General features: G+C 51.2%; 1 protein-coding gene across 1 annotated transcript; it reads right to left on the bottom strand.

The window, feature by feature from the left end:
- Positions 1-8322: 8322 nt before the first annotated feature.
- BSX (brain specific homeobox) lies at positions 8323-10286 on the bottom strand. Its single transcript, XM_072884819.1, has 3 exons — positions 10022-10286; positions 8710-8906; positions 8323-8568 (listed from the first exon to the last, which is right to left on the bottom strand). Exons 1-3 carry the CDS (start codon positions 10284-10286, stop codon positions 8323-8325), a joined length of 708 nt encoding a protein of 235 aa, XP_072740920.1.
- Positions 10287-11206: the final 920 nt, after the last annotated feature.

Genomic DNA, 11206 nt, shown 5'->3' with positions numbered 1-11206 from the left:
GATGGTTCCGTTTCTTTAACTTAGTAAATTATGAATTAAGTCAACATATGAAATGTGATTAGAAAACACAGCAAGGGAATTTTGAAGAAAACACACTAAAATCTCTTAGAAAATAAGCTAGTTAAAAGGAAAAAAAAAACAACAACCTTGTGATGATGGGTTTTATGGCACTTTATCCAATTTGTTAGGTCCCCTTTTGTATGGGAGGAGAGAGAGAATTAGTCTTTGGGCAAAAAAAAGGGTTCAAGTCTCCTTGAAGGAGGCTAACAATGGAAAGGGAAGGTGGGGAATAAAAGAGAGAATATCTTTGAAATGGGTTTCTCGTTTTCTAGATGCACCTTCTGTTAAAGGTAAAGATAGACATGTGTAAGCCTTAACACGTTTCTGGGTTGACATTTCATTGGCTGGATGTCTCACAGGAAAGGTAATTTTCCAGTACAATGTGTACAATAGGTGTACAATGAAGTCAAGGCATTGGAGGTGTGACATATATTTCTGGAAAAGTCCTACACCTTTCATTTTATAGAGACCTGGGTGAGTTTGACCTAGATCCTACAGTCCTCAGGATGCCTCAGTCCTCCTGAAAGTGAGTTAGTTGCTGAAATACACCCTGCAGGATCTCCGGTCAGGCTCCCAACCTAATATGGGAAAAACTGATCACCATACTGCATCTCTCCATCACGGAAAAAGGACATGTCCCTTTCTTTAAAGCCCTCCTGATCCACCTGAGAGATAGGAAGCTCTCCACCCTCTCGGTTGCTTCCCACCATACATGCTGAATTAGCCTGTTGGACTTCGCAGGCGGAAGTCTGTGACGTACATAATCTTTGGGGGAAACTTGGTGGAAGAAGTGTCTTCCAGTGGGGGGAATGTGGGTCAGGTTGCAGGGGAAATGTTTTGCCTATCAAAGTGCAGCAGTGGACATCTTCAAATGTCCACTGCAGCTTCTGGAACAGGACCGTCCTCTGCCTCAGCCTCCTTTCTCCTCGCCTTTGGGAACTGCATTTGCCCCCTCTTTGCAGAATGTGCATGCCTGCGGTATGATCCATCAAGGCAGGCTGGGTAAATGTTTCCATGCTCTGCCAGTTGCTGCTTTTCTACTTTTATTTTTAAACCGAATGGTAACACTTCGAAGCATTTCTGATTAGGGAACCTCAACTTGTTGTTTCTGCTTAAAAGTGATAATCCCCCCTTAATACAAACCTCAAGTACCTATTTTAATGAAACCTTCAGATGAATATCAAAGAGCTATTTACTCGTATCTAATATTTTAATTAGATTATATTCTCAATTTAACCCATTAAACCCCCTTTGATGATCTCCATGTTTAGTGCTTAGCCCCAGATGCTGGAGGTAATGAATATTGGACCTTTGATTTAATGAGAACTTCTGCCTTTCCAGCCTGACTCCCTTTGTATCCCCCTTTTTTATTTTCTGAGCTATAGAATTCAGTTAATTGAAGAAGTCTCTTACCACCACACATTAAGGAACCTAAATTAGCATCCCTTTTCTGATTAGAAAATGCAAGCAGACATTTTCTCTTTGATCTGAGGATTGAGTTGAAGTAGGCAACAGCCCCCTGAAAATGAGCTGATGGCCTTATTATTTGGCTGACATGCAGATGTGTCCATGTGGTGCAAAATGCTTAATGTCTTAATTGATCACCTTCCTCCCTATCTGCCATCCTACTACCTTTAGAGCTCCCATAAATTCGGGTGATCTTTCTGGGTGGGTGGTGTTTTTCGTTTGGGGCTTTTTTAATAAAACAACGAACTTTTAGGAAACATTTAAATACAAAACCCATGCTAAACTAGAAGCCATGTATACTTATATGATGGTGCATCTGGGGGGGCAAGGGGGGAGAAAGATTTTTTTTAAAAACACTGATCATGGTCATCTCACAAACCATTTGGAAAGGACTGTTGGGGTTTTTTTTTCTCCCAGAAAAAGACATTATTTGCAGCATACGTGCAAAGAAAATCTTTTGATCTACCTCAATACTAATGCAAATTTTTCCTGCACCTAACAGATATGGTGACACAAAAAGGGACCATACAAGTAAATGATAAGCATCCATCTGCTTAAAAGCAAAGGCCAAAACTTAATGTCTTTCAAATTAGGGAGGCAAGGAATTTAAATAAGAAATAGGCCTTGAATTTTGCATTAAGCATTCAGGGAGAGATTGAGCTGGAGTAGAACCTGTCTGCCATAGTCCCATGGCTCCAGCACAGCTATCACAGAGCACAGTGTTACTCACCATGAGCACAGGCTGCCTTCACAGGGGCAGAAATATATTTGTGTACACCACCCAAGAGAACTTCTCAACATTGACTTGACGGGCCCTTTCTAGTGCCACCATTTCTTAATATTTTAGATTCAGGAAGTGTAGAAGCTGAGACCACCTTCAGTGGTCAAAGACCTGGGGTCAGTGCTACGTAGGAGCAACGCTGCTGCAATAACATCACCATCACGTTTCTTTCGTAAATAACTGAAGTCGGCTTTCCATCACCGTCTCACAAAAGGTATGAACAGCTGGCTCATAGGCTGCTGACTCTGACAAAAATGTACTGTTTCACCGGTTAAAGACATTAAATAAGGCAGAGCCTAAAAGCCATGTGCCATCGCTACATCTCTAAAGACAAACTGTCAAAGATGAGGATTGTAAACCAGATGAGATTAACTCCTGCAGTCATTGCATACTTCAAATAGGCATGAACAAGCTATAACGTCCAAACAGCCCACAAGCCCAGCATTTGATCATTATCATCTCCCATTAGGGATCAATTCTACAGTAAATTATAATCGCACAAAGAATATGCCTTTTTTTATTTTTTAGTTTTGCATGTTGCCCAAACCTAAGTGCTCTCTGCGTGAGAATAAGCAGGCATGTGAAGACAGGAGCAACTCTGGTGACTGCCTGTGTGGCGTGAGAAAGAGCTCTAGATGCACAAAATCACAGTGATAGGTAAAGGCAGTGAATCTCCACTGGTGACAGCTGGCAAGGGTGAGTTAAAGCAGCCTGCCTTACAGAAGAGCCTGCTTTGAACAGAAGTGATACTGAGCCAAAAACCTGGATAGAGCAGATGCTAAAGAAGCATCCAGCAGCTCAGCAAGAGCTTTGCATAATCGTGAGTGCAGAGTGGGCAGCTGCAGGTAATACCACAGGGCTCGTTTTTTGTGTGTCATAGGGGCACTTAAGGGTTTGTTCCAGCAGTCACAGCCCAACAAGATACACAACACCGGAGAATATTGAGCCTTTACTTTAGGAAAGCTAGTTGAGTGGTCTCAGCAATAGCTGGACAAAGGGAGTCACAAAATTTGGTCAGCTTGCCTTTGCTCCTGGCATTTCAGAAACCTGTGTCATAGAGTTACCTCATTATTGTGAGTTAAAACTAACTTCTTCCTTGAAAGGCTATCTGTACCCTAACAGGTAGAAAAGGCACTGCAGTCCAGTGTGGGATCACCCTTTCTTCTCTTAAGCATATACTTTACACCCACCTGCCCTTATCACCGAGTGCAATGTATCGCTACTGCTGCGTGAATACTATGTCAGTAGCTGTAGCCACCCCAAGGCACTTCTAGCACTGGAGCTCAAGTGTTTCATCTAAGCTTCTTATGCTATAGAAACAAGATAAATCCAAGACAGAAATAAGCCACTTTTTAAGCCAAGTAAGACCATGCGAGCAGGAGTTTGCATTTAATTAAGGTGATGCTCTTTGTGATTGTGACTGGAAGAGAGGAAGAAAAAAGTCATCGGTTCAGGAGGCTACAACACTCAGGAGTTTGCAGTGCTGTAGTCGGCATCCTCTCTATGTTCACCTACCCCTCCTCTGCTCCTCAGCAAGGCCCACGCTTGCAGAAACTTCACTTCAGAGAACCAATGGAAAAAACTGCACTAACTCCATAAGCCAGCAGAGAGAAACAATGAGAGGAAGTTGTAGAGAGGATTTGACATAGCGCACGCAATGCCTGGATCACTTGCTGAGCCTGGCCATAGGTTATTTACACCTTCACCAAGTGACAGCCCATGGTACTTTCAGGGCTGGCACTACGCATGTGTTTAATAACAAGACTTTGCAAATGATTCACTCTATAACTGCCCATACAGCCTGCATATCTGATCTGCTTTTACATAGCTCTGGCCATAGAAAGAAAAAAACTTGGGTTGGAACTGCTTTCCAGTCCCATAAAAATTTAAAATGTTAAGGGCAGCAGACAGGAAAATGCTCAAAACCAAATACGAAAGCAAAGGTTCGTGGAAGGATTTTATAGACTATTTTTTTATTTTCTTTAATGAAAACAACAACAAACATTAATCACTTAGGTGTTAAAATAAATTAACAGGAAACAAGTTCATTTCAGAAAAAAATCACAGAAGAATTGTAATGAAAATCAATACTTCAGTGGATTTCTTGAAAAATAAATCCACCAAGATTTCCTATTTCCAGCAATTATTTCCTGCAAGCCATTTCCACCCCAGCATTTCCCAAACAAACACATAAATACAAAAAAAAAAAAAAAGCAGAGCCAGCTCGAAACAATCTTTCCCTACTCCTCAGGCTTCCTTGGGGAGAGCAGCAAAGGGAGAGCAGGAAAAAGTCAGTAGTTTTCACTGAGTAAGTCAGGACCCAGGAATAAGAACTCATTTCACTTATTCTAAGAGAAAAATCTCTGAAACAAACAAACAAAACATCTCCCCAGCCCTTCCTTCTTCGCAGGACCCTCTCCACTCTCCAAACACGATAACCTCTTCCCAAAAGCTTGCCCAGAGGGTCCAGAAACTGCAGCCTCCTGTCACCAGCCCGGCAGGCATTGCTTCCCAGCCTGGAAGGAGCTGGCAAGTGAGAGAGGGGATGGCTCAGGTAGCGACTATTTCCTTCCTCTGTCTCAGTCTCAAGGGTTTTTGCCCTTTTTTGCACCAAACTTTCTGGGATAAGCAGCCTGTTCCCAAAGCCTCTCCTGTGAATGCAAGGCTCAGTGCACAGCACTGCAGCATCCGGGCTGGGATGGGGACTTCCCTGGGGTTGGGTGGTTCACATTCCGCATGTGTTTGTCACTGAGGTTGCTAGCGATCAGTGGCTTCGGTTTTAAACGTGATCGTAATTTTAAATGTTAGCCAAGGTGCCTAGAACAGAAGAGAGGTGAAGATAGGTGGGTGTTTGTGGATTTTATTTTATTTTATTGATCGGCATAAATACTTGGTGAAGAATAAAGTTCCTGTAGTGGCAGGGGAGAGGCAGCAGAGGCTTGAGTGTTATTTGATTCATATTCTGACCCTTCCTCACAGACCTGGCATGTCCTAAGTGTGATAATGCTGGTGGGCAGAAAGGGGAATGAGCTCTTTGTCACAACTCCGTGCCCCAGAGAAACCGTGGCACCTCGCTGCTAAAGGGGTCCCACGAACATGGCCCTGCCAGGGGACTGAGGTGAGGATACCTGTGGGTTTTAGCTGCCCCAACCTCACTTGCTGCCATCTGCAGCACTGTCTGCGTTGTGGCTCAGTAAAGGTCCTGTGCTGCGGAGCCTGTTCCTGGGCATACTCCCAGTGCCTGCACCTGAATCCCAGGATCCTTCCCTCCCTCGAGAACCACCATCAGACTATAAATATCACCAGCCCACGGGTGTGCAAATGCCCCAGGCCCTGCTACTGCAACAGAGGCGAGCACTAACTTTTGGGGTGTTTGGTGCAGTGGGAACGCTTTGGTTACACAGCATCTGGGCACACTCCTCGATCTGTGCTGGGAGGGCAGAGCCTGGCAGTGCCCGCTGGCTGACACCACCGTTTTCTTGACATCCGCTGGGTGCCTTGCAAAAGAGTGGTGTAAACGCACAGAGGAGGAGGACGCTGCTTTTGCATGTCTGTGCCCAAAAACTTCTGTCACTTCTGCACCTTAATCTCCTACTGTTACTTTCTCCTGCCTTTTTTCTTTGTATTGTAAAGCTCACAGTATTTCTTTGTATTGTGAAGCTCCCAGTATTTTTACATGCCTTTGTCTTTAGTAATAATAAGAGAGAATGAACAATTATTTGCACAAGTAAAAGGAATCACACACAAATGTAAAGAAACAGGATTTTTAATACCCCTTTTCCTTCAGGTGCAATTTCTTTTTAATGATTACATCTTTACACTTGCTCCTAATATTCTCTCTCAATAAACTAAAGGGATTTCTCTTGTGTTTCTCTAAATACTTTGCTGCCCAATCCTATTAGCAAAGGCAAGCCCACCTGAGTGACTGGTCTGAAGTCACTGACCCCCACAGCAGAGTGCTATTCACCAGGCCGGCTGCAAGACGGGCATCGGTACCGCACCGCACGCTGCGGTGCAGACCGCACGGCCCCAGGAACAGCAGCGGTAGAAGCGGTCAGAAAAAAATTATCATGTAAATATCACGGTAGAGCTGCTCTTTTATATCACTTTTAATAGTTCCTAATGAAATGCACGCTCGGGGGGAGACTGACAGCCAGCACAGAGCAAAACGAACAGAATACTTGGTGGGCGACTGAGTACGGATGCAGACAAACGACAGCATCGAATCGAAAGGTTTTCGAGACAGTTCCCATCACCTCCCTGCCTACGGCCGGGTGGGTGTTGAGAGAAGGGAAGAGCCACGGAGCTGGGAGAAGCATTTCCAGCCAGCGACGTGGCCATGTAAAATGACCTGCTGGACCCTGCGCTGGGCTCTCCGCGGTGCTTCAGATCACACCAAGGCTTTGGGAGGAAATTGGTTGGTTTACCTCCTGAATTATAATGTTTTAGGGAGGTGGGAGGCATTTTAGCAAAATTTGTTAATGAAAGTGATTGTCCTGGAAGTATTTATAAACACCATGTAAAAGACAACTAGCCGTTTTCTGGACAGATGGTTGGGTATTGGGTATTTCCCCCCCTCACCAACGTGTGATCTTTATTATTTTACGTGTAAAAAACATAAAGGGAAACCCATGAAAAGGAAGCAAACATACACGTTTCAATCATCTCTATTTTATATGTTAAACAGGGACACATTTTCCCTCACAAAACCGCACGTCCCGTTATCCAAAACGCCCTGAAAGTGCTCATGACACCAGACAACCAAATTAACTTCCCGTTAAAAAAGAAAAATTAAGGAAAAAAAGAAATGTAAATAACCTAACGAGACACCGACATGCCACCGGGTTGCTGGTGCAGCGGGGGCTGCACAGACAACCCCTGAGCCAGCCCAGCCTCTCCCCCAGGTTTTTAGCGAGGAAAGCCCCAGCTCTGCCCTGGAGATGCGGAGCCTCCGCCGCGCTCCCAGCGCATTCGCCAGCCAGCAGCTCACCCCAGAGAAGAAAAAAACAACAACAAAAAATTAAAAATCTCAATTTACCCGGAAATTAAAACCATTTCCTTGGCAGGAAGATAAAGGCAAAGCGAGCGTGGCCGGTGGCTGCTCTATCTGCCTGCCGTACGGAGCTCAGAGAGGCGTGGGGGCAGATGCAGGCGGGGGGGAAACAGGAGCCAAAGGTGGGACCAGTCCTGGGGCTCTTCGAGAAGAAAAGAAAAGTATCCGGAAGGTGGTTCACACCTGGCAGCCGTGAAGGAATCACGCTGCCGATGCAGGTGGTTCTCCAAACTGCAGAAAATCTCTTTGCCGGCTGGGATTGCCTTTGCTCCCAGCAGCCCTGGCAGGATCGAGTTATTCGTGATGCTCCCCCCTTCCCTTCCCCATATCGAATTAAATAAGCGGTAATTTCGGTCTTACCTGTTTCTTTGGAGGGCATTTCTAAAATTTTTTTTTTTTTTTGGAGCGTATGCGTGTCCTGGAAGCTCTGCCCGGCGTCAGTCCCGACCTACCGCCCTACGGAGGGAGCCGGCGAGCACCAGCCCCGCTGGCTGGTGCAGGGGAAGCGCGGCGGGGTTTTAGGGGGGCCGGGACGAGGCTTGCCCTGCCTGCCGCTCAGGAACGACAACATGCTGGCACGGGGACACGTTTATTTTCCAATCGAGGGAAGTTCGGGGAACAGAGAAAAGTCCGGTATTTCGAAGGGAAGGGGAAACTTAAAGGAAACTCGCCTTGTTTCGCTCTCCCCCATCAGATTTTCAGGCAAAGTTCAGGCTTGGGGTGATGCTGGGGGAAGCCGGCGGGACCGCGGGACCCCCGGGCATCGCTGCCTTCGCCCCGGGCCCGCCCGCCCGCCGGGGAGGGGTCCCCCCGCACCAACACCTCCTTCCCAAAACGTGACCCCCTTCCCCCGGGCTCCGGCACCGCTCGAGGCTGGGGAGGTGGGGGCGGCTGGCGGGGCCGGGGCCGGGGCCAAGCCGCCCCGGAGAGGCAGGTGAGCCCGGGCCGGGCCCCGGCGCTCCTAGAGGCGGTGGGGGCCGGCGCAGAGGTCCCCCTCCTCCAGGATGTCCACCTCGTCCTCGGGGTCCGGGAGCAGGAAGGGGCCGGGGGGGCCCTTGCGGGGCTCGGGGCCGGCCGCCTCGGGCAGCTCGGGCTCGGGGGAGCTCTGCTCCCGGCTCTCCTCCCCGCCCGGGTGCTTGGGGTCCTCCTGGGTTTTCCGCAGCTGCTTTTTGTGCTTCATCCGCCGGTTCTGGAACCAGGTTTTCACCTGAGGAGAGCGCGAGGAGGGAGAAAAAAAAAGGAATAAAAACTAAAAGGCGAAGGCGGGGATGCTGCGTGGGACAAGGGGTGGGGGCAGGTGCCAGACCCCTTCCCGGCGGGGGGGTGCCGGTCCCCGCCGCCCCGGTACCTGGGTCTCGGAGAGGCTGAGGGCCGTGGCCAGCTCCACCCGCTCGGGCGTGGAGAGGTACCGCTGGATCTCAAACCTCTTCTCCAGGCCGGAGAGCTGCGAGTCGGAGAAAACGGTGCGGGCTTTGCGGCGGCGGCAGTGCTTCCCGGGCAGCTCGGCGTGAGCGTGGTGCTGGAAGAGGGCTGGCACCGGCATTCCTGGGGGGACACACGGCGGAGACCCGGGCTGCGGGCGGGCGGGGAGCCGGGGCCGCCCGGGGGCTTCTGCCCTCTGCGGCCCCCCGGTGGGCTGCAGCGGCTCGGGGACGGGCTCTCCCCCTGCCTCTTTTTTTTGTTATTATCATTTCGTTTTTGAGGTCGTTTTGTTCGTTTGGTTTGGAGGGTCTTGTTGCTCTGAAAACACGGGGCTTTGCGAAGCGCCTCGCCTCTGCCGAACCCGCCCCAGCAAGGCAAAGGCAGCGCCCGCAGCCTTCCCACCGCCGCGGCGAGGCGAGGCGAGGCTGGCAGGGAAACCGCCACCCTCCCGGCAATTAAACCGCAACGAAATGGACGCGGAAAAAGCAGGGGAGCCCTGGAAAAGGCTGGGAGGAGAGCGGTCCTCCCCCGCCTCGGCGGTGCACAACGGGGGCTGCCCGGTGGGGAACTTCGGAGGAGGGTTCCCTTCCCTCCCTGCCCCGAGCAGGGAGCGGGCCCTGGCAGGGCTGAGCGCGGGTCCCTGCGCCCGCAGAGCCCCGGGCTCCGGCCGGGCCGGGGGGGCCCTCTCCCAGCCCCGGGGAGGGGAGCCGGCACAGCCCCAGCAGCGCTGCTGGAGGTGGAAAAGCGAAGCCCGGACGTTGTCTGGAGGGACAGCGCAAGGAAGAAGAAATGTCATCGGTCCGAAAATAAAAATAAAACCCAAAAACCACCAATGAAGGCAAAGAGGGGGAGAGGGAAATCCTCAAGATCTCGGGCAATCGAGCGAATGACAACCTGCAGCGCGGCGGGCTCCTTTCCCCCATAACGAAGCCGGCGCTGCCCGGGGCTCCCCGAAGCCGGGGCCGGGCCGGGGGCTGCGGCCGGCGGGGCTCGGGCAGCCGGCGCTGCCCCGCGGCGAGGGGCGCTCCGAGGGCGGCTGGCGGCTGCTGCCCGGGGAACGCGGCCACGATGCCGGTGAAGGATGCAGAAAGGGGCCCCGCCGCCCCGGAGGGGCTCGTCCTTCCCTGCCGGAGCGTGTCCCGTCCGGGGCCGCGGGCTCTCGTCCCCTCCCGAGTCCCCACCTCGCCGCCACCTGGCCGCAAACTCCGCGGGTTCCTCCTGCGAAGGGCTGCACTTACCCGAGGTGGTGAGAAAGTAGGGGTGGTGGTGATGCTCCGGCTTGTGCAGGGCAGGGTGCGGGTGAGGCGCCAGGAGGGTCGGGGTTGGCATCAGGGGGTACCCATAGTCCAAGAGGGGGACGCGGGAGGCCAAGGAGCCGGGGAAGTGCTCGGGGGGCACCTCCCGCAAGGGCTTGGGCTTGTGCAGCAGGATATCCTCGATGAAGAAGGAGGTGGGCCTGGGCGCGGAGACGGGGTGCACGGGCGAGGTGAAGTTGAGGTTCATTTCGGTTGTCCCCCCCTCGGGCAGCGGGGAAGGGAGCGAGCCGGGCTGAGCGCTGGCTGCCGGAGGAGAGCGGGTGGCGGGCCGCGCCTCCCGGGGCCGGGGATGATAAATAAAAATAACGGCAATAAATAAATAACAACTTAAAAGAAATCCGGAGCAAAATTAAATAACAATAATTAAAATATATATATATATATCCCCCCAGCCAGGAATAAACCGAAAGAGCCGGGGGATGCGAGGCGGGCGGGTTTGCGCTGCGCGGGGAGATGCGCGCCTTTGAGGCGCGGTGGGAAGGGGGGTCTCCAGCGAGCCAATAGCGATCGGGCGGGCGGGGGGACGGGCCCGCCGGGCCACCCAAACCGCGGAGGGGGCGCGGAGGGGGCGCGGAGGGGGCGCGGAGCCGCTCCGGTGCCGCGCAGCCCGGGCGCACGGCCCCGAGCAGGGCGGCAGCCCTCAGCCCCGGCCCGAGCGGTGGGGTTGGGACGTTTTCCCAAACATGAGTGTTTTCTCCTTGTTTTTTTTAAAGGGAAAAACTTGGGGGGGGAATAATAGTGGCCCTTCCCCGACCAGTCCCACGCTCCGCTCCTCGCTTGTCCCTGCGCACGCAGCTTGTGCCCCATCGGGTTATCGCCCCGTTGGGGTTTTGTTCCCATCCATGCCCCGCTCAGTGTTGTGCTAACACGTCTTCTTTTTTTCTTTTTTTTCCGGTCTTTACTCTGTTTGTCTTCCCCCCCCCTCCTCCCCTAATCTGTAACATTCATTTCCCCGGAGTCAATTTGCTAAAATGAGGGTGATATACCACATCATAGCCGAGATAATTTCGGTTCGCATCTCAGAAAATTGCTCTAATTATTGATGTTAAACTCAGGGAAATTAAAAGAAGGCACTTCTCCTTCATCTCCTGTTTTTAAGCTCTAATT

This window comes from Ciconia boyciana, chromosome 20 (assembly GCF_034638445.1).
Source record: "Ciconia boyciana chromosome 20, ASM3463844v1, whole genome shotgun sequence".
In the NCBI taxonomy this organism is placed as follows: Eukaryota; Metazoa; Chordata; class Aves; order Ciconiiformes; family Ciconiidae; genus Ciconia; species Ciconia boyciana.
This window is presented reverse-complemented; position numbering and strand designations above follow the sequence as displayed.

Coding starts and splice junctions, on each gene's coding strand:
- BSX (XM_072884819.1), bottom strand. CDS start 10,286: ATGAACCTCAACTTCACCTCGCCCGTGCACCCCGTCTCCGCGCCCAGG. Junction 8,907..10,021: donor CTACTTTCTCACCACCTCGG/GTAAGTGCAGCC, acceptor GTGTCCCCCCAG/GAATGCCGGTGCCAGCCCTC. Junction 8,569..8,709: donor TCAGCCTCTCCGAGACCCAG/GTACCGGGGCGG, acceptor CGCTCTCCTCAG/GTGAAAACCTGGTTCCAGAA.